Below are 24,170 nucleotides of genomic sequence, written 5' to 3' on the forward strand. Positions count from 1 at the left end.
ATTTGGCAGTGCTGTTAGCTTGAAGAACAAGCGCGTTCCTCGCGCTAAAAGGAGGCAGCAGGGGGAGGGGCGAGAGTAGGGAGCGAGTGAAAGAGTTTCAATTGCGGGAGCGTGCAGCGCCAGGAGCGATAATTGCTACCATATGGCGCCGTGCGCTCCCGCAAGTGAATCTCCAGACGTGCCCGCGTGGCCATTGAAGGCAATGGAACACGTGCACGTTTTTGGCTGAAAAGCCAAAGTGATCGGAAAAGGTCTTTTTGCCTATGCAGCGCATGAGCGCTGCGTAGACGAGACCTAAAAATGGGTAAAAGCTAAAAAGTTTTTTGATCGCAAAAAGCACTCAATTCCATAGTGGTCTCTATCATTAGGGAACTACTTTATGTGCGGATGTGCTTTTGTGAAAGGGAGGAATGCCGTCACTTACAGGGATGTTAGCCAATTGCTTAAGTGGGCTGAACCATTATTCTTGTGGACTGAAGAAACATGAACAACAACGGACCAACGGGTGAACAGGACTAACTGAAAGCCCTATAGGTAAGCAACTGTATAATTTTAGTAACATCAAAAGACCGTGGCTAAACCAGACCTAAAATAAATACATACCATACTTTATATAACACTGGAAATGGGAACAGCAACAGCAATCAATACCACAACGTTAGGGAGATGATTAAAGACATGAACAGTCCACGGACTGTATAGCGCTCCACTGTTTTTTGGCTAGGTTTGTGCTATAAAAGGAAATCAGACACCGCACAAAGTCTTGCAGAAGGATTAAGGTGGAAATGTCACTGCAGCCTAAAGTATGTCAGGTCCTTTCTAACTGCTCCACAAAAGAGGTCAGTTGCAAATAAGCGTATGGTAGAGGGGTAGGGTGCATGAATATGGATTCATGTTCCATACCTTGGGTGTCCTTCCTAGTCAAGGCGTTGTATTCTGGAGTCTGCAAGATTAGGGTTTCAAGGTTGAGGTTGTCTTAGCTCTGTAGGGACCAGTATCAACTGGAGAACGTCTGTTTATGGCCAGGGTATTCAAGTGTTCCGAAATGTCCGATTTTTTAAAATTAACAGTCACAGTTAGATATGATACTGGCTTCAACAGGAAGTCGAAAGAGGGTGACTAAGACCAGTCTGTTCAAACCTTGCAGTTCAGGATCTAACCTTGTAGATGTGCCAGAACGAGTAAGACAAATCACTTGTTCTCTGGAACAGATTGCAGTTTATTTCATAGTGCTTCAAGACCAGAGTAGGACATTTCACAGCCAACACGTGTTTCGTCCCCTTACACTGGCCATCCAGCCTGGGGCTTCCTCAGGGCGTTCTAGGGCAAGTATCAGGGTTAAGGTGTATAATCAGATCCTTTCCCTGTGATGCGTACAAGGCAAATCTAGAGATGCAGAGATGAACGTCTGCTGGTCTGCCCATGCCGACGGATCCAAACAGACAGACCAGCAGGGAGTAGAGTTCTTTTAACTTTAGCTTAGCATGTCTGGATGCATCTGACAATCCATCAAGCAATGTCTGATTTGGATAGAGCCTTTCTTTTGTGGGGTTTGGAGTAAGCAACAAAGAGTCTCTGTATGTATTCTGAAGGTAGGCAGCCACAGCAGCCAAGTGTAAATGTATGGAGATGAAAGCTACACCAGAAACCTGTAGATGTAGAAGGTAACACTGTCCTGCACCATGGCTTCAAAAGGATCAATTTGTTTTGAGTGACACTAGCACACAAATCTTTTCCACTTTACCGCATAGCAGGCCTGGGTGGTAGGTCGGCTTGCCTCTAAGAATACTTGTGCATTTAGGAGGAAGATGGAGATATCTGAATTCTATGACCTCAGGAGGCAGATCGCAAGGTTGAGCAAACCAGGATCTGGGTGCCCGGGTTCTCCATGGTTCTGCACGAGAAGGTACGGCCTGTTGAGAAGCCTCTCGCATGGAACCAGAGGGTCTATGTGGGAGTCACTAGGATCAGCCTGAAGGATGTATGCCAAAGCCTCCGAACCACAAATGGAAGGGAGAGGCGGAAAAGCGTAGCCAAATATACCAGACCAGTTTGATTCAAAATCTTTACTCTGCACTATCAGCATCGGCCATTAAAGAACAAATGATTGAGACACAGTGCATCATAATGTTATAAACAAATGAAAATATTAAAATATTCATACAGTGTTTAAGATCATGCACACATAAAACAGGACTACAATTGATTAATAATGCTTTTCCAGATACGTATTGCTACCCAACTATAGGAAGCAACGCTAAAACAAATTGCAGGGGCCTCCATAATACACAGAAAACGCATGGCGGCATTGTGGTCCCTAATGCTGTATGCAATAAAAATTGGTTTCAAACAGTACTTTACTTCCTTAAGTCAACATAAAACTGGCAGAATAACAAAGTGGTGAGTGCTCTGTTTTGAGGTACTGTCCCAGGAACACAGAACCAATGTACTATGCCATTGATTAACGACAGGGAAAGTGACAAGGTGATGTACTATACCCAGCTGCAATCTTGTTAAAACAAGGCGGTGTTGGACATTTGTCACGAGAGACCGGTACATTTGAAAGCAGTCAGGCAGGGAATATGACAAATATGTAACTACTGTGGGTTTCCTTACATCAGGAAGAGCTCTTTTTCCACCCTAACACTTAGTGAAAGGGTCTTAATCTCGGACTTCCAGGGCACAAGAATACTAGAACCCAAAAAAGCCAAATGCTAATTTAAGAGTGTCAATGATATAGGACATTGATATAGGAGAGCCACAGAATACTGAGAGCACAATCTAGCGCTAGACAATCCAGATTAATTGCTTTTGTAAATTCTATCTTGGGTTTAGCCCATATTGAACGCCACAATGGAATAGGTTTAAGTAACAAATCTTCCAGGTGGGTTAACCCCACTTCCTTATGAATGATTGAGGAGATGTTTAAGGAGGAGTACACAAAACGGGCCTTTAAAAAGGCGCGTTCCACAACCTGTAAAGGGCTACTAGGCATATAACCCGACCAGTTCATCCATAGTACATTGCCCAGGACTATGGGTAGGGGAACCTGGAGGCGAAGTCTGGGGATTTGATATTTTCTGTGGTTTGAACAGATCTATTTTTCAAAAACCCCACTTCTTGAAGTAGTGGTGGAGGACTTGCAAGTGGACTTGTTGCCGTATCCTGCTAAAAAGGTCTGCAAAGTTGTCCATCCCTGGAAGGTATTCGGCTATTAAATGAATTTTGAGACAGAGAGCCTACCAACAAATGGTTTGAGATAACTGGGAGTGTTGGAGGGAGGTGTAGCCCCCTGCTTCTGAAGGTAATACAGTGCTGTCATGTTGTCCGTGTGGGTAAGAAGGACCCTACCTATCAGGTGAGGTAGGAAAGCCTTCAATTGTAGATGAGTAGTTAGACGCTCCAGATAGCTGATAGAGACCTTGTTGAGAGGGCTTCCCTTGGCCTTGAATAGTTCATTTCCTGTAGGTGGGTCTCCCAACTCGTAAGAGAGGAGTCCCTTGTGACAGTCCTTTACGGAACAGGGTCAAGGAAAGGCCGCCCCCAAAACAGGTTGTTGGTGTTCCACCACTGCGGAGAGCTACATGTGCAGCGGCTGATCAACACTAGATCATCCCAAAGGCCCTTCGCTGGAGACCACCGTTGCACTAGGCACTCCTGCAACGGAAACATGTGTTACCTGGCATGGAGGCTATGGCAATGTATGGGGTCGTCATGCCTCCGAGGCGCATGACTGTTCTCACTGTGACCTGTTGATGTGGCTGAAAAAGAGGAAGCAGTGTATGAAAAGACTGATTCAGAGTCGGGCTTGGAAAGACCATGCCTACATCGGAGTTGAGAGTGGCCTGCAAGTAGGGGTCTGAGGTGGGATTTTATGTAGTTGATGGTAAATCCTAATCTGTGAAGCAATTCTATCGTGATTTGTGTGCATTCGCGACAAATCTGGAGGGTGGAACCTTTGATAAACCAGTCGTCCAGATAAGGGAAGACGTGGATGCCCTGTATGCGCAGGTGTGTGGCTATCACCGTAAGGCACTTGGTGAACTCCAGAGGTGCTGTATTAACCCAGAAGAACAAGTTACTTACCTTCAGCAACTATGTATCTGTAGGAGACATAGGTTAGGTATTGATTCCTTACCTTAGAATTACCCCCAGGCGTCAGACTGGATCTGGAGATTTTATTCTCTTAGCAGTACCATTGCGCGTCGGTAGGTGGCGTCGGTCAACTCTGCGTCCATCGTCAGTGTCGTGGTCGCCGGGATGACATTGCGGTGCCTGCTTAGACACCACCCCTGCGTGCTAACATTAGTTTTGACACGACTTTACACGCCAGAAGCGCAGTGCCATTAAATACACTGACCACTAGGGCACCAAAATTAGGGCCATGAAAGGGAATCCCTATCCCTAGAAATCAGTTCGCAGAGCGGGGAGGATGGGTGGGGCAGTAAGGAATCTATAACTGACCTATGTCTCTTACAGATACATCATTACCGAAGGTAAGTAACTTGTTCCTCTGAAAGAGAAATTAGTTATAGATTCCTTACCTTAGAATAGATACCCCAGCAATACCAACACCGGAGGAGGGTCTGCGAACCAAGTTCACACCAGAAAGTCCCGGAGGACAAAATTGCCAAAGTAGCCGTGCCTCTGGACTGGACTATCCAGGCAGTAATGTCTGGTGAATGTGGCCACCTGGCACATGTCAATAAGTGGGACTCCACGTGACAAAGCAGCAGTTGCTGCAGTAGATGTACTGGAATGAGCTGGCAGCCCCATTGGAGGTTCCTTTTTTGCTAAAGCGTAACAAATCTTTATACAAAGGACAACCCATTTTGAGATGGTACGCTTTTGGACAGCCCGACCTTTCTTGGCATCCACATAGACAACGAAGAGTTGATCGTCCACCCGGAAATCTTTAGTGCGGTCAAGGTAGGAGGACAGCACACGTTTTGGGTCCAGATGGTGGAGTCTATCCTCCTCCGTGGAAGGGTGAGGAGGGGGGAAAAGGGTGGGTTGAGTGACAGTTTGTCTTATGTAAAAAGGAGCATCTTCTTAAGGAAGGAACGAGGGTCTCATCCTAAGCACCCCTCTGTCCGGATGCACAGACAAGAAAGTGTTCCAGCCATGACGAGAGGCGAAGAGCCTCTTGACAGTGTCCACGACCCCACCCCGCCCTGTTTGTTGCATTACCACATGGCGGTGGTGTTGTCTGTGAACACCTGCACGGCCTTCCCCTTGAGGGGGGGAAGGAATGCCTTCAGTGCCAAGCGAATCGCTCAGAGCTCCAAAAGGTTGATATGGTGCCCGGACCCCGGAGACCAGACTCCTCTGATCTCCACCTCTCCCACGTGGCCGCCCCATCCCAGGAGTAATGCATCGGGCACCACCTTGAGGTCTGGTTGGCAAAGGGAGAAGGATCTGACTCTGACCCAATCCTGGTTCGTTAACCACCACTGCAGTTGTTGTGCAGTTCCCTCCGAGATCTGGGACGTAGTTGGAAAGATTCCCCTGATGTTGTGCCCACTGGAACTTCAGGCCCCACTGCAGAGCCCGCATATGCTATCTGGCATGACCCACCAGCAGGATACAGGAGGCCATGAGACCCACCAGCCTCAGGGTCATTCTCACCGAAATCTGGGATACAGGCTGAAACATCGGTATCATAGCCCGAATATCCTGGACTCGCTGTTCGGGAGGATAGGTCTGAAACTGCTCTGTGTCCAGAAAAGCCCCAATGAAAAGGAGCAACTGAGAGTGAGTCAGGTGTGACTTAGGCACATTGATAGTGAACTCCAGCGAATGCAGGAGGTCCGCTGTAGTCTGGAAGTGGGGGATGGAAGCCTGGGGCTGGCCTGGCTTCACTTTCATGAACACCCAAGGGGCACTGGTAAGGCCGAAGGGGAGCACGGTGAACTGAAAATGCTTGAGGCCTACCATGAACCATAAGTACCGTCTGTGGGCTGGCAGGACAGGAATATGGAAATAGGCGTACTGCAAGTACAACGCCACCATCTAGTCTTCAGGGTGGAGGGTAGACAGAAACTGGGCCAGCATGAGCATTTTGAACTTCTAGTGGGGTGCCCCTTCTGTATCCACGAAAGGGGAAAAGGGTTAGGGGCACTTTCCCTGCAGTGTTAAAGGGACGGGCTGCGGGTCGTGAGAGACGTGGCGAAGGACATCAAAGTCAGCAAGACTTTAGTTTTTGGGGAAGCGCTGGTTGCTAACAATGTCTGAGCGCACAGTTTCATTACAGGATTATGGTGCAAGAAATTGAAGCCGGCGTTGCTTAGGAACCTCACATCACCTGAGGTTGATGTTAGAGTGAGACAACTTAGTGAGTCACTATTAAGACTTGCACCCTAGCAACGTCACGTGCCAGGAAACAATGCTGTGTGTCAGCAAAAAAGGCATTAGCGTTTCCCTCGTAACGCATTCCCTCACACGGAGAGAGGTGACACAGTGTGGTAAAACATAGGAGGTGCATAGTATTTCCTCGTTTGTTTTGTATTGCTGCCCCCATGTAAAGAGGCGGTGACTCTCTTGACTTTCTCTTCCAAGTTGATTTAACCTACAAACAATTCATGGTGGGAAAGCATCAGTGACACACTGTTCACCATGTTGTGTATGAATATTTTGGTGCCTTCCAAGTGACTTTGCCTGTGGCAAGTGGAAAAGCATCAGTGACCTGCACACTGTTCTTCATTTTGTGTGTGAATATCTGGGTGCCTAGCCAACGAAGTATTCTGCAGGAGCAACAGTGTGTACACTCCAAACTCAGTGATACATACAGTGGATACCCATTGATTGTTATATTTTGGAGTTCAGTTTCAGTGACGCACACGCAAACCTGGTGTGTCAAATTCTGCGCCACACCCACACACAATATTTTTTTTCCCCCCACAAATGCCCATGCATTAAGAGACGCAGTCCTCCAGTCGGTGATTTACAAAAACCTTTTTATTCAAAAGGAGCAGGCATTGCTATTCCGATAATCTCGGTCCTCCTGCTCGACGCGTTTCAGAGCCTTCACGCTCTTTCTTCAGAGAGAATTTGGAAGCACACAAGGTTTTGGACTCCCACAGTTCCCTGCGTTATTTCAATTAATTAAACAGGCATCTGGTCTGCCTTTCATAGTAAGTTACATTCCAGTGCACGCTGGAACTTGTGGTTGAAATCCATTTAATTTCTGCTTCCAGTAGCTTCTGTGTGCATGCAAACCATTACAAGGACCGGTAATAGCCCTCCAGTGGGCCTCAGCATTAGCAATCCTGTTCTTTTATTTCAAACCGTCTGCCCCGTCACAAAGTCCCGAACAGTTCAGGTAAGACGAACCCTTGTTGGTTTTGAAGGGGTGGTGCGAACGCTCACGGATGGATGGATGGATGGATGGATGGATGGATGGATGGATATATATATATATATATATATATATATATAATTTCGGTGACACGCTCACTTGAGACAGATTTATGCATAAAATTGAGTTGAGGGAAGGTATAACTCCGGTAGCTCATAAACCCATGGGTGTACCACTAGTGATAAGAGAACCCCTGCGCCAAGAACTATGTAGGTTATGTGAGAGTGGGACAATTGAAGAAACAGAATCTCAGAGTGGCTTGCTTGCGTGGTAAAGGTGACATCAGGTTGTGCGTGGATTTGAGCAATCTTAATGAGGCCACTAGGGTGGACAGGCATCCCCTTCCCAACATTGGTGAAATGTTGGCCACCTCCAAGGGTGCAAAGCGGTTATCTAATTTAGATCCCTCTTCAGTCTATCACTAGATTGTACTGCATCCTCAGTCAAGGCCCCTAACATCTTTTGCCACTCTGTAGGGTGCATTTAAATACAAACGTATGCCTTTTGGCTTAGCCTTGGCGGTAGCAGCTTTTTATAGAGCCAAGCACCATTTACTAAAAAACATGCATAGTGTGACATATTTTCAAGATGACATCTTAGGTTTTGGCAACAATGACGCAGAACATGGCGAAATATTGAGGGACGTATTATCCATTCTACAAGAGAACGGGTTAACCATCAAGAAGGAGAAATGCAAGTTTAACGTGAAGTGGGTGAAGTATTTGGGGTATTTGATCAGTGGTGACGGCATAGCTCCAAAAATGAAACTAGTGTCTGCCATAGAGGAAGCTCCATCTCCAACAAGTAAAGACCAGTTACGGTCATTTTTAGGATTAACGGAATATCATTTCTGTTTTGTACCTATGTTTGCTGATAAAACCAAGAACATGAGTAGTCTCATGGTCAAAATCTTTTTAACTCGTTTGGTCTGAGACTTGTGAAAAATAAATTAAAGATGTGAACACAAACATTGCCACAGCGCCTGCACTTAAACCATTTGACACCAATGATCCTATTGTACTAAATACAGGTGGGTTTAGGTGCTGTTTTACTTCAAAGAAAAGATGGTGTAGATGTAACAATAGCCTAAGTTTCAAGACCATTAAGGGGGCAGAGAAGACATTTTCCACCATAGAGTGGGAAGCATTGGCTGCGTGGTGGGGTGTCAATCATTTTTGGAACATATGTGCGGGGAACTAATTTCACAGGCAGAACGAATCCTCAGCCACTTACAGAAGTGTTCACAACAAGTGGGGGAAGGAGAGCATCTCCGAGAATTGCATGATTGTCTATGAAAATGTTGGAATACATTTTCTGCATGGATTAGGTGCCCGGAAAAAAAATGTATTGGCCGACTGTTTGTCGCAATTGCTGTCAGTCTGGTGTGTTCAGTGAAGAAGAGGGTCGGTTGGTGGCGATGAGTGTTATAACTAAAGGCAGAATGTCACATGAGGAATGGTTGGATGCCATTAAAGGAGGCAATGTGATTGGTGCAATTGGAAAATAGGACAGAAAAGAAACCACAGTGGTAGGGACAATTTGCGCTGGGAAATGAAGTATTGGTACTTATGTGTAAATGAGAACCCTTGCTACTAGGTTAGCAATACGACGACCACCAACATCGTAATTTAGGCAAACAGAGTTTACCTTAAACGTCAACAATTTATGAAAACCGAGCAATAGGGTTCAAAGTAAAAATCAAGTAATCGTGCTAGTGCACATCAATGAAAGTCTAAAATTAAATTCCAGCTGTTCATGTCTTGTCTTTATTTCTTGACAAAGCTTCTTCGTTGCAAGCCCCCTGCCAGCCAACACGTGTTTCGTCCTGACTATATTAGGTCATGGACTTCATCAGGGCTGCAGGCAAAGAAATAACCAAATTCCATAAATATATATTACTAGTCAAAAAACATACGTACAACTGTACTGACATCAAAAACTATAATACTAATTGTACAATTTATTGTACCACTTAAACCTAATAGATAAACGTGATGGTCGGAGCAAGACATATGATGTGTGAGTTCACCGAAAAGTAAGGGTTGTGATCAGTGATTATAGGAAAGGAAGCGAAACTACAGAAAGGGAGTAAAAAATTATTAGGAGAGAACCCAATGAAAAAACAATAGATGTGAATATCAAGAGTCAAGTAAGATCAAGAAGCTGTATGTACCTTGATGAAAAGATAGATACTGGCCTCGACACTAGTGCCCTAAATAGAGGCATACGAAAGAAGGGGATATTTTATAAGACACCTGAATCCAAGTGACCCGCCAGTAAAGTTAAGCCATTGCCAAGTGTGATCTGGTAATATTTATTAATGCTAGAAAATTAAAATTCGAACAGATAATACATTGAACTCACCAATACTTGGTGTGATCAAAGGCTTAGTCTAATAGGTCCAGAGGCCTAATGCTGCGTCCGCATTCTACAAGTAAGCAAGAATATTATCAATATAATTAGTGTTCAATCAAGAGTGAAATCCTCTGTTAAGCGCCAGTAGCATAAATATTAAAGAGCGTACCAGTAAAATCTCAGGCTGCTGGCTTCAATCCAATTTCTCAAGTATAACGATCTGTAGTATTCAGCTCTAGTTATCAGTCATGTGACCTAAGACAGGAAGAAAACCGAACTTTACCGCACTATCCGCTATGTGCCAAGGACACTAGTTCGGAAAACTGTCAACTGTAATCCATAAGCAGTCTAACACAGCCAGCAAACGGCCATGAGATATAATAGTATTAATGTAGTGCCGCAAGCAAAATAAAATAAACCCATGAAATAATGGCAACGCAAATTGATAGAGCCCTATGAGCTCCTACGCCTAATTATATTAGCATCTCCATGATCTATTACTCCGTCACAAATTAACACCTCGAGAGGTTAATGTATTTTAAATTATCCCATCGCGCTAGATCTGCGCTTACCTCAGTGCGTTCAGAACGGTCCGAATTCTCAACCTCGTGTAATCATCTTGGCGTCAGCAATGAGCGCCATGTTGATATGGGAATAAATAGTCCTATTAGACGACGGACTCTGTAGCTCGGTATTCATGCTTCGGATAAGCGACATATTAGAGCAGTACATCATTTGATTCATCGGACAGCGTAAGTCGTACTGATAAATTAAACTTAATGAGGCGGAGCCTAAGGTAAACGATATGCTTATAAGGGAAGGCTGCCATTACCTAATTTCTACTCATAACAGTTGCTGGCTTCCAGTGCATCGAGAGTGGCGCGCCATATTGGATCGGGATCGTCACGTTAAAATTAAGGCTTCTAAGTAACGCGCCATCTTTGAAAGGACTGAGACGCCAATGGCGTTAATATAGAGTGTTCACTACAAAAGTAATTCTTTAACTAACTTCTAAAACTAAACACACATATCTGTGAGAATAAGTCTCAAATTCAGGTAATTAGGGTGATTGAACAATCGATAGATATGTATATACAAGCTTCTAATTATCTATTGAGTGAATTATTAACTCCAAAGAAAAAGAAAAGGAAAAGGAAAAGATAAGTTGCCAGAAACCAAATGTGACCCCACCATAGCAAGATCACTGTGAGGCAAGGCATACAGTAATGTACAACATATTATTTTGTATACACTATCTTCGAACAAGATATTACAGTCATCCAGTAAACACATGGGAAGGCAAAAAAGGGGAAGCACATAGTAAAGTTGCAAAGGGTTATTCACAGTAATTATTCAATATATAACAGAGTTATTTGAAGTTAACATCATTGCCTGAGGCTAACGTGAACAGGGGTAATATAGATACTAACATTCAGTTATGTACCCAAAAAGTACTGTAATTCATTTTCAATATTAATCCCCATATTCACCGCATGTAACCTCAGAATCCAGCGTGCTTCAGACTGCCGCAGCTTTAGTTCTCGATTACCACCTCTAATATCACTTGGTACTGATTCCAGAGCATGAAATTTAAAGTTCTGTTGTTTGTTCTGCTCTGAGCATTCTAAAGCATGATGAACTATAGGGTATCTATCATCCATATTCTTCAATGCTCTGAAGTGTTCCGCAATTCGAGTTTTAAGGTTCCTAACCGTACTACCCACATAGATCATTGAGCATTTGCAGATAATGACGTAGATGACAAACTTAGTATTGCAATTAATATACTGGGTTATGTGAAACTTTCTGGATCCATTATATGTGAATTCTTTAGTTCCTGATAAAGCATGTTTGCACATACTGCAATCACCGCATTTGTGAAAACCCAAGCTTCTGCTCTGTAGCCAAGACTTAGTATCAACTTTTTTCTTAGGGTAGCTTGGGCTGACCATATTCCGAATTGTTAAACCTTTACGGTAGGTAAGACTTGGGTAATTGGTCAGGATTTTGTTAAGATCAGAGTCTGATGTGAGAAGTTTCCAATGGCGTTTAAGTATATTAAATACTTTATGAGACCAAGGGTGGAAATTTGTTATCATTCTCACTAGTTGTTCTTGTCTACCCTTAGGGTTATGATGTGATTTTAAAGTATCATTTCTGTTAAGAAGACTGGCTCGTTTTTTTGCCTTCTTGATTATATTTTGATCATAACCCCTATCCAAAAATCTCGCTTCAATATCTGTTACACAGTTAATAAAATCAGTATCCTTACTGCAGTTGCGGCGTGCTCTGTGAAATTCTCCATAGGGAATCGAATTAACTTGCGTCCTAGGATGAGCACTTGCTGCATGCAGAACTGAATTACATGCTGTCTCTTTTCTGTGCATACGACTGTAAATGTACATGTCTTCAACAAAAAGTTCCACATCTAGAAACACAATTCTTTGTTTGCTGTAAGCCATTGTGAATTTCATATTAAATGAATTGCTGTTTAGATGTTCAAAAAAACCATTAAGTTCGTCAATACTACCTGTCCATATTAGAAGACAGTCATCTATGTAACGACCAAGAAACATTATATATTCCTGCCATCTCGTGCCAGATGGGCCCCAGATGTGCACCGCCTCGAACCACCCCATGAAGAGGCAGGCAAAGGACGGCGCAAATCTGGAACCCATCGCAGTACCGCACGTCTGTTGGTACCACTCTCCCCCAAACAAAAACACATTGTGTTCTAAAATCATTCGTGACATATCTATTATCATTTGTGAATGTTCTAGAAATTCAACAGGTCTCTTATCCAAGTAATAGCGTAAAGCTAATAAGCCTTGCTCATGTAATATATTGGTGTAAAGTGACACCACATCTAATGTGACTAGGGTCATAGACTCATCCCAAGTGATGTCCATAAGTGTATTTAAGATGTGTTTCGTATCTCGAATAGTTGATGGTAGATTGTGGACATAAGGTTGCAAGTAAGTGTCCACAAATTCAGAGATACGTTCAGTCGGTCCACCTATTCCCGACACAATTGGTCTGCCGGGTGGTGAAGTCGCATTTTTGTGGATTTTAGGCACTGTATAAAGGCAAGGATATCTGGGTTTGTCAATCAGAAGATAACGAAGTTCATCATCACTGAGTAAGCCCACAGTGTTCCATTCTTTAAGCTGATCATTAATCACCTTGATAGTTAAAATGGGATTACTGGGAAGTTTCTTGTACCATGATGTATTGTTTAATTGGCTCAGTATTTCTTGTTCATAATATTCTGTAGACATTATTACAATATTACCTCCCTTGTCAGCTTCTCTTATTGTGATTGACAAGTCTGCCCTCAGTTGTTTCAGTGCGAGTCTTTCTTTAGATGTTAAATTATCAACATGGGGGAAAGATTTCCGATGGTTAATAGTTTTTTCCAGTACATCTAAGTCCTTTTCAACCATCTTATGAAACAGGTCAATGCTGTTACCTGATGCAAGGTGTGGAACCCATTTTGACTTGAGTTTGAGACCACTATCCTCCCTTAGGTTTGTTGTACAGTCAAGGTCTTGCAGGACCTTATGCATGGTAATAGGATCCTGTTCATTTTCCGTAATAGATAATAATAAGACTATCTCTTATATCTTGGATAGATAAATCACCAACCATAGTATCTGTGGTACCTTTTTTATTTGGAACAATAGTAGTGGCAAAAAACTTTTTTAATTTAAGGTTTCTGGAGAATTTGAAAAGATCTATTTTCACATTCGTCATGTCACAAACCGGGGATGGGCAAAATCCCATACCCTTGCTTAGAACCGAAATCATGTCAGTAGACAAAACAGTATCAGATAGGTTAATAACCTGTATTCTCTCATTATCTTTATTTATTGTTTCACCTTGCTCCAGGATCTGGTATTTACTCTCTCTTGTGTTTTGATTTAGTGCCCCCCCCTACAGCCTCTCCTTGCTTTACTCTTAAATCCTCTCTCGCTCTGTTGTTCTCTTTGTTGCCTATCCTTATACGTTGTACTTCCCGTAAAAAACTGTTACCCGGGAGTACGTTAGGCACCCCTTCTGTAATTCCCTCCGTTCCTGATACTGAGACATTACTAGATGAGGCAGAACTCACTGTGCTGAGTAGAGATGATCTGCTACTCGTCAATTGTTGGTCCTGTCTGACCAGGTTATCAAATTTTTTGGCAAATGTAAATACTCTACCATTGCGGTAGTCTATTTCATCACGTTTTAATTTACGAGCTTTCTTTTCTTTTGTTTCCTCTTCAAATTTGTTCAAAATGTTTTCCAAAATGGCATAATTCTTTTTGGCTACTTCAGGCAAGTTTATTTCAACAATTTCTTTTTCCAAAATGTCAGCTTCTTCTGCTGCCTTTTGGACTTTTCTTTCGGCATTTTCTATAAGAATATTCATCAGACGCATAGAATTACCAGTGAGTTCTTTTTCCCAGAGGAGAAGTAAATCCTCCTCGAGATCGTCATATGTTGGAAATATAGTAGATCTCAAGCCTCGTGGGATTCTTTCCAATCGAATATATTCTTTAAGTGTAGCTCCATCCCACCATTTACCTATTTCGGTTTTTTTGAGTCTTTCCAATCTGGAAAATTTAGCTTTTAATCCCTCATTAATCTTCACATTACCTTGCGAAACCGCTTTGTTAATTGAAATTCCTGCGTGTAAGTTTCTAAAGAGTTCCTCAGCTATTTTGTTTCTGTCACTTCTAGAGCTCATGTTTGACAAGTTTACTATGCTTCGTAGCACACTTATTCTCACAGATATGTGTGTTTAGTTTTAGAAGTTAGTTAAAGAATTACTTTTGTAGTGAACACTCTATATTAACGCCATTGGCGTCTCAGTCCTTTCAAAGATGGCGCGTTACTTAGAAGCCTTAATTTTAACGTGACGATCCCGATCCAATATGGCGCGCCACTCTCGATGCACTGGAAGCCAGCAACTGTTATGAGTAGAAATTAGGTAATGGCAGCCTTCCCTTATAAACATATCGTTTACCTTAGGCTCCGCCTCATTAAGTTTAATTTATCAGTAAGACTTACGCTGTCCGATGAATCAAATGATGTACTGCTCTAATATGTCGCTTATCCGAAGCATGAATACCGAGCTACAGAGTCCGTCGTCTAATAGGACTATTTATTCCCATATCAACATGGCGCTCATTGCTGACGCCAAGATGATTACACGAGGTTGAGATTTCGGACCGTTCTGAACGCACTGAGGTAAGCGCAGATCTAGCGCGATGGGATAATTTAAAATATATTAACCTCTCGAGGTGTTAATTTGTGACGGAGTATTAGATCATGGAGATGCTAATATAATTAGGCGTAGGAGCTCATAGGGCTCTATCAATTTGCGTTGCCATTATTTCATGGGTTTATTTTATTTTGCTTGCGGCACTACATTAATACTATTATATCTCATGGCCGTTTGCTGGCTGTGTTAGACTGCTTATGGATTACAGTTGACAGTTTTCCGAACTAGTGTCCTTGGCACATAGCGGATAGTGCGGTAAAGTTCGGTTTTCTTCCTGTCTTAGGTCACATGACTGATAACTAGAGCTGAATACTACAGATCGTTATACTTGAGAAATTGGATTGAAGCCAGCAGCCTGAGATTTTACTGGTACGCTCTTTAATATTTATGCTACTGGCGCTTAACAGAGGATTTCATTCTTGATTGAACACTAATTATATTGATAATATTCTTGCTTACTTGTAGAATGCGGACGCAGCATTAGGCCTCTGGACCTATTAGACTAAGCCTTTGATCACACCAAGTATTGGTGAGTTCAATGTATTATCTGTTCGAATTTTAATTTTCTAGCATTAATAAATATTACCAGATCACACTTGGCAATGGCTTAACTTTACTGGCGGGTCACTTGGATTCAGGTGTCTTATAAAATATCCCCTTCTTTCGTATGCCTCTATTTAGGGCACTAGTGTCGAGGCTAGTATCTATCTTTTCATCAAGGTACATACAGCTTCTTGATCTTACTTGACTCTTGATATTCACATCTATTGTTTTTTCATTGGGTTCTCTCCTAATAATTTTTTACTCCCTTTCTGTAGTTTCGCTTCCTTTCCTATAATCACTGATCACAACCCTTACTTTTCGGTGAACTCACATCATATGTCTTGCTCCGACCATCACGTTTATCTATTAGGTTTAAGTGGTACAATAAATTGTACAATTAGTATTATAGTTTTTGATGTCAGTACAGTTGTACGTATGTTTTTTGACTAGTAATATATATTTATGGAATTTGGTTATTTCTTTGCCTGCAGCCCTGATGAAGTCCATGACCTAATATAGTCAGGACGAAACACGTGTTGGCTGGCAGGGGGCTTGCAACGAAGAAGCTTTGTCAAGAAATAAAGACAAGACATGAACAGCTGGAATTTAATTTGAGACTTTCATTGATGTGCACTAGCACTATTACTTGATTTTTACTTTGAACCCTATTGCTCGGTTTTCATAAATTGTTGCAATTGGAAAATAGCTCTGTGAAGGGAGGCTGGACAAAGAAAGTGCATCTTTTGACAGAGTGTTTCTGACAGGTTAGCCAGGAATTGGCGGTGGTAGATGGTGTGTTAATGAGAGGCGATTTGCTGGTAGTACCTTATGTACTAAGAGAAAGTATAGGTAAACTGGGGCATGATGGACACATTGGAATGAGTGCTACCAAGAGACGAGTAAGAGAAGAGTATTGGTGACCCGGTTTGGATCGCGATGTGGAGAGCAACATCAGAGAGTGTGTATTATGTGCTTGGAGTGACAAATCCCAGAAAACTGTAACCTATCCTTCAGTGGAGTCTGACAAATTACATGGACCCTGGAAGAAAATAGGAATTCATATAACTGGTACATTGCATGTGTTGGGTGAGTGACTATTTCTTTAGGTGGCCTGAAGTAAAAATTACCGGAGAAGTGACTTCAGAAACAGTTATTGTGTTCTTAAAGAAGTGGTTAATGAGAGAAGGAGTGCTTGAAATTATGGTTTCCGATAACGGCAACCAGTTTGCTGCGCAGCAAATAAAAGACTTTCTTCTAAGGGTAGTGCATAGAACATGCTCGTTCATCGGTCTATTAGCCCTAAATGAATGGCCTTGTAGAGAGGTGGATCGGAATATTGAAAGAGGGATTTCAACTAGCTTTGGCTGGAGGAGAAGACTGGAAAGTTGCGATGAGAAAGTTGTTGTTGTCTTACAGTACCACACCCCACTTTGGAACTGGACAAAATCCGTTGGAAGCAATGAGAGGCAAACTGCCAGGGCACTGTTGTCCGAAGGAGTCGAACGCACAAAGGTGGTGGTGGAGAGTGATTCTGGCAAACGAGGTGATTATGTGAGTGGTGACTGAGTTAGAGTATGGAAAGGCTGTATGGTTAGTAAAAGGAAGTCTATGTATTCAGAGCCACTTCAGGTGAAGAAAGTGTATAAATATACCCTCTTGTTGAGTGATGGAAATGTGTGGAATAGGAAAGAAAACAGTGAAGACTACACTGAGAAAAGAAAGAACAAGGTGAACTGGATTATGAATCCAGAGCTGGTGTGTGTGTGGAAGAAACACGTCCGGAGTCCTTAAGGATCGTAATATTATAACTCAAAAAAAGTTTGATAAATTTGAGATGTAATTCATATACCTATGCATAGCCCATATTTTGTTTGGGACCTACTGTTACTCACATTTCATCTGATAACTTACAAATGCTATATTATATTTTGTACTAATGTTTGCGTTCTCTTACTTTCATGTTGTTTTGTTAAATTTCTTAAAGGAGGGAGATGTGTAGTGTTCTCACTATGTAGAAACCGGTGGAACGTTACTGTGTTCTGGAGTGCCGCTATCTCCAGGCTCGTGGATATGCCTATTTGCGCAGTTGGACTAGTGTCTCTCTCCCAGTCAGAAGTAATAAAATTACCTCACAATTTCTTTGTGTTCTGGCCTCAGTACTTTTCACATCCCTCATATTAGATGTATCTTACAGGAGCAAAGTGAGCAGGACGTAAGCTCAGATAACGGAGAGGTTACGGTTCAGACTGCATAAACTGGAAGTTTGTTCTCAGACATCCAAAAAAAGTTACTGTAGAATTTTATTGATCATTAGGTGACAAAAAGCCATTCATATTAATCAGAAAATGAACTCCTGAGTCATGATAAAAATGCCGTATCAGCACAAAATTGCCCTCTTGCATAAGGAAAATTATGCTATAAACACTACAGACATGACCGCAAAATCAGCATTCATTAGCAGAAAATAGCAGTTGGCGACGTTTTGGAAATGCATGGTTATCAACTTGAATTTTTAGTAATGCAGTTATGTCTACAAATGTTAGCTTGAAGTTCTGGGAAGGTACACTTTCTCAACTCAACCAGAAGCTTGCCATGTTCATGGCGTACTAATTTATTGCTGAGCCACTTGCTCATATACTAATTCATATATGTAGGTAACAAATTGCCAGACAGTAATGCACTGCCATCAGTCTCCATGCTAACCGAGAACTACAATCACATGATACAGATTGCCATCAAATGCCAGGCATTACCCTCTATGTGAAACCAAAGGGGATGATGGACAGAGTGTTGAACATTGCAAGCACTCACCCCCAGTCAACTGATCTGGGTTTAATCCATCATCATTCTTTAGCTCACTCCGCCACCCCAGTTCAGACATGGCCATATGCAAATAAGTCTGACCCTGTGCCTCATGGGAACAGTCCAGCCGGAACTGCCAAGCCAGGTCTTCCCTGGACCGGAAACAAGCATCCTGGGACCGGTTTCTGGCTAAAACGCAGTCATCAGCCAGGCTAGCTTGAATCCAGTGGCAAAGTGAGCAAGGGACCCACGTCTGGGCAAACCCTGCCAACTTAGGGCGAACAAAACAAAACCAAAGGGGATGATGGACGGAGTGTTGAACATTGCAAGCACTCACCCCCAGTCAACTGATCTGGGTTTAATCCATCATCATTCTTTAGCTCACTCCGCCACCCCAGTTCAGACATCTATGTGGCATTGGCTGATCGTTTATGCTTAGGAGTATATATCACAAGCATACTCCCAGTTACACTCACCGCATGAACATATCTACCAAGTGTGGGTTACTTTCCTGCTCATCTCCCTTCAGGCTACCATCTTTATGGTAGAGATTGAGGTGGAGGGCACGGATGTGAGAATCCAGTACGACAGGATATTCTGGTACAGGGGTACTGAGAGAACAATACCATGGGGCATTATGAATGACTGCGGCGAAGCTCCCGAGAGCCCGTACAAATCACCCCAGCATCTGCCACTCCAGGAGCAGCTACAACCACTTTTTGCTACATCTCTGATTGCCAGTTGGTTTGAAGCTCGGCGGCAAGCTTCTTACTCCATGGTAATTTTCACGTACTTCTCTAATGGACACTGAAAAATGGTGTGAACTTTTAAAGCAAAGAGAGAAAAGTGCAAAGAGAGGAGGCTGGATGCAGACATAACCTTCTGGAGGCAGCTTCTGGACAGCATTCATAGTGAGGTCAAGATTCAAACTAGGGGGGACACCATACGTTTGATCGGTGCAAGCAAGCGGCTCTAGCTCCAACCTGTGAAAGCTGGCCGGGAGCTTTTCCTTGGGTGTGCATGAAATCAATGCCTTGAGGACAGAGTTAGGGTCATATAGGGAAGGGAAGGCCCCCATAGGACTAAACATGATCCAACCCTGCAACTCTTCTGCAATGCCCACTCACCACTGCCAAAGCCCTACTGCCACCACCCTACACATAATAGGACAACAATCTATGTCAATGAAGATGATGGTCTATTTTGTCGATGTTCCTTTAAAAATAGCAAAATAACTATTTTCTGCACAGAAGATACTACCTATTGGGATTATATCATTAAAGATGAGGTGGTATGTATAGCATGCCCCTAACGCTAAAGAAATATTTCCTTCTTCCCAATTATCTCTTGATTTTCTTTTTCCTTCATACCAATGGTTGAACTGAATGCTGGGCACTAGTAAAGTAAAACATATGACAGAGAAAATATAGGACTTAATGTTTCATCAAAGGCTTCAAGCAGCAGGAAGGCTGCTTTGGCCATATAAAACAAAGGAAACCCCCAGTCGGATGAAGGTGAATGCCTGATTTTTCAGCTGGATGGGCTAAAAGTAGGGTGACCAGATGTCCCGGTTTTCTCTGGACAGTCTCGGTTTTTGGAGAAGTGTCCCGGTGTGAAGACCCTTTTCTCCAAATTGAATAAATATACCAGTTTTTGGGTAGTGGCTAGGTTAAGCAAAGAAATGGCCTGGCTTTTAGGGTAGCAACTGCGTTGAGCATGCGCACTGGTGTTAAAAAAAGATGTGAGCATGTTCACTTCTCACTACTGGAGAAGTTACGGCGTGACGTCACTCCAGGTGAGCGTTGTAGCGGTAAGGGAAAACCTTTGAAGAGAGACATTCTCTCCTTGGATTTCACTTCTCTTTCTGCAACGCATCAAGATGCCATTGTGCCAGCCATCGGCACAACAGCATGTCCAAACCACGAGGTACCAGCATTGCCCTGCTCTGCTTACTGGAGTCAGAGGTCACAGCCTGCAGCAAGATACAGTCACCAGTGTGACACTGCTCTGCCCTTTTAAAGCGAGCATGCAGACTGCAGAATTAAGCAGCAGCCAAAAGCGAAATGGGCTTGGATTGGAACCAACCTGCATGACAACTCCCCAGCCCTGACAGCATCAGCAAGTCAGCAACCTGCCCACGCATCACCGCTGCTCCAGCCAGGATCCTTCAGGAGCCGTAGGAGGCATGCTCTCCCAGACTGCAATCCAGCACAAGACACGCAACATAAGTATGTACATGGCTCTGGGACATTTTCTCTTTGCTGTTTGGCCGGTGTTGTGTTTTCACCTGCCCCTCCTCCCCCCCCACCCCACCCCCCCCCCCACCCCCCCCCAACCCCCCACCCCACCCCACCCCCACCCCCCCCACCCCACCCCACCCCCCCCCCCCCACCCCCCACCAGCTATTTCTTTAAACTTTCTTGGGTATAAATCAAATTTGGATGGGGTGCCTAGGGCTGCCGCACTTTTTCCCTCAGAGACAAATATTGACAATGCCATTACATTTTAGATTTACTTTAAAGAAAAACATCTACTATAATTTTTAACGTTGCCTTGCTAGCTTTATTTATTGTACTTGGCCGTCAGGGGTCAAAATATCATGGTGATACTAAGGAAAAAAATGCAACCATACTTAGGAAATTGTGCACACCAGGAGGTGACCCCTCTGTGATACACAAATAGGTCAAAGCAACTCTGCTTTTTGCAGCGTAACTTTGTTTTTCCAACGGAAAGGTTGAATGGGGGCTTATTTGAAGGTTGGATGTGTCACTGAGGCTTCGCCAGCTGCCAGTGGCGGTTTTGCACCCGTCTGTACAAAAAGAACCACACATGAGGCTGGCGTCAGCCATCACCAGGCAAATTTGCACTCTACCTGCCACATATTAGTGCTCCCCTGCCACATAATTCTAGGGTTCCTGCATATTATATAGAGACCATTAATTATACAAGCATGTAAATCAGTGAATAAGAAATATTACATAAGATGTAGGATACAAGGTGTAGGAGAGAAATGTCATCCATACAGCTGCCATTATATATTACAAGTGTCTGGCCTAGAGAAATAAAGGGTACAGATTTGCTGAATTTTCTCACAAAGCAGCAACCAAAGTTGCTGCGTTGCATGAGATGGAGACAGTAAAACACTGCCATATCTCTAAGATCTGGGCTCTATCCCTAGATGTGGCACACATTAGGCTGCCTTGCACCCTTGCACGCACCTTTGCACTGCAGTGCAAGAGTGTGTGCATGTCAAGCATAGGTTTTGTACTGGAAGCGAGCCCCTTGCAGTTCAAAATACTATGATTTGACAAAGCAAAAAACTTTCCCCACTAGAGATCACCATCAAAATCCATGGGTGGAAGCATAGAACCCCCGTGTACACCTTGTTGATGTGAAGCAGCATTCACCGCTATTTTAGTTTAATGCTACTTTCCAATGCAAATCAGGATATGCATTAGAAAATAAATCCCAAGGCAAAACTTTGCCCTGGGTTTGCATTACTTTTCTGACAAAGTTTACAGCCAAGAAAAGACCTCTGACTGGTCATCTGTAATTCTTCATCTGTGTCTGTGGAGGAGCGTGTCATTGTAGTCCTTTTTCTACCATGCTAGACAGCTATCAAATAGTCCTACTTTCAATGTCGAGGACTGCTGCAAGCTGTAGTCCTACTTCTAGGTCTATGACCTGTCCCTTGTTTTTTGTTTTCAGAATCTGGTCACCCTATCTGAAAGACCTGTGAATTTCTCTCCACTAGTGCCTGCTCACTACTGTAAAATGAAGTGGCTTCTCTCCCAAGCACCCCGTCCCCTAACAAGCCCTCCAATCTCATGAAAGCCTCCAAACGTCAGGCACGCTCCCTCTTTGGTACATGGGGATATACAAAAAATACTTCCAAGAGACTTTTCTAGATATCAGTAAAAACCTGTTTAGCAGAGGACACTCTGGAACAATGCCTTATTAAAATTATCTCTTTAACGCAAACCGTTAAGTGCCACAAAAATATTTAGGAGGTCAGCAAAACAAGGTAATATGTAGCATTATATTAGGTTCTTTCAGCAAGAAAAAGGAAGATCATGTTAACACATTAGGCAAAATGATTATTTTTACAGGAAGCAAGCTAAGGAGCCGGGGTTATACTGTTTTAATTGCATATTATTTTTAACTGGAAAAGAGAAGGTTCTTACAGTCGGTTGCTTGTAAGCTCCTAGCTTGAAACGACAGCAGACGAGGTCTACAATAAATTCTGCCATTCCGTGCAGCATGCCTGCAATAAAGATGAACAGAAGTAAAAGTACTGCAGTTGTGAATACAAGCTTACGTTGTCATAAAAGTAAACAGGGGCAGCCTTTAAAACATTTCTTGCATAGCAGCATGGAAGAACAACGGTGAACAAATGAAAAACATAAACATAAGCTATTATCTTTGACTTTCAAAACTTCTGCTGAAATCAAATTTGGCTTCTTTCTGAGGAACTCAATATTTATGTATTAAGACTTGTTTACCCCAAGTGAGAGTCCCCACCAAGGGCAACTTCGCAATAACATGCAGTGAAACAAACAAGCATTTGCACTGGACTAAGTCTCGCATTGCTGAGAGTTGAAGCAATTGAAGTTGTTCATGTGAACGATTTTACTTACGTTTTTTGGTTTAGAGTTGGCAGAGCCTTTTAGTATTGATATGACCGCAATTAGTCAAGAGGCTGCAGGCTAGGTCTTGAGGTCAGGAAATAAGCTGAGGCCACAACCGAAAAGGGCCGGAAGTGGAACTCCTGCTAAATTTTGCTTCAAACTCTGTTAAATAATGTAAGGGGAAAGGGCTCCAATTGAAAGCTTGTGAATGGATAAATGCCCGCGCAGGAATGTGATTCTGGAATGCTGCCACATAAAATAACATGTATTTGTTGATTAAATCAAACCTGCGCATGGTGACTTATGCAATTCAGTGTGTTTGCTAGTGTGTGGGCAAGTTACTTAATACACGCCGTACTTTCACAAGCAGTGTCTGTACACAGTGAGCTATGGTAAAAGTTGATCATCCCTCTGTTTACTGCGTAGCCCCCGCTTCCTGCCAGGCCAGACTTTTATGTTATCACAGAAGAGCAACCGGCAACAGTGCGCCTGCGCTGGTTGTCTAATGCGTAATTACGGGTCGGGGCTGGTTTGCTAAAAGATGCAAGATGGGCAGTTGCGTTAATGCGTTTACTCTGCTGGTGCCTTTGTTAAAGATGAATCGCGGCACGCCGTGCTAAAAAAAAGACATTTAGTGGGCCGACCTGCGCACAACAAAAGATAAGATGCACTGGCGCCATTGTAAAATATTAAGCGCGTTATGCTGCGCTGCAAAAAAAGATAATCACAAAAAAAATGTTACCTTGCACACTAATGCAACCCAACCATAGAAAAACACCTAACATTACAAGAACAATTACAAGAACAACATGTCGGGGAGGTGCGGTTGTGGCAGTGAGTAGCTGTTGTGCCTGCACTGGCAGCTACAACAAAAAAGTAGTTAACAAAAGAGTGCTCACAAACTGTAAATAACAGAGTAACAACACATGTAACAGGGGCAGTCCTTATGGGAGGTTACAAGAATAGAAAAAGAGGGGCTAAGGAGGAACTACTAAGCAATTACCCACAGAAAATAAGGCATTTACAAAGGACAGTCACAAGAGACAATTGAAAATAGAGGCGGGCAATGGGCAGAGCTGAAAGCCCATATCCTCAACACAGAATGTTTCGAAGAGACAGTGCAAGCAGCACTGCCTAAGGTGTTTACTAAACAAAACACACACACACACAACTCCTTTTTTGGGCATACATGAAAACAAACGTCATTATACACAGGCTG

The 24,170-nt window shown here is 43.0% G+C and overlaps 1 protein-coding gene across 11 annotated transcripts in view; it reads right to left on the minus strand.

Moving 5' to 3' along the window:
- ERGIC2 (ERGIC and golgi 2) overlaps window positions 1–24,170 on the minus strand; it is a 196,480-nt gene that overhangs the window by 2,382 nt on the left and 169,928 nt on the right. For all 11 annotated transcript variants that reach the window (XM_085652343.1, XM_085652335.1, XM_085652344.1 and 8 more), the window contains one exon: window positions 22,508–22,587. In XM_085652343.1, coding sequence (XP_085508469.1) covers window positions 22,508–22,587 — 80 coding nt within the window. The remainder of the gene's footprint in view (window positions 1–22,507; window positions 22,588–24,170) is intronic.

The sequence above is a fragment of the Triturus cristatus genome, chromosome 4_1 (genome assembly GCF_964204655.1).
Source record: "Triturus cristatus chromosome 4_1, aTriCri1.1, whole genome shotgun sequence".
NCBI lineage: Eukaryota > Metazoa > Chordata > Amphibia > Caudata > Salamandridae > Triturus > Triturus cristatus.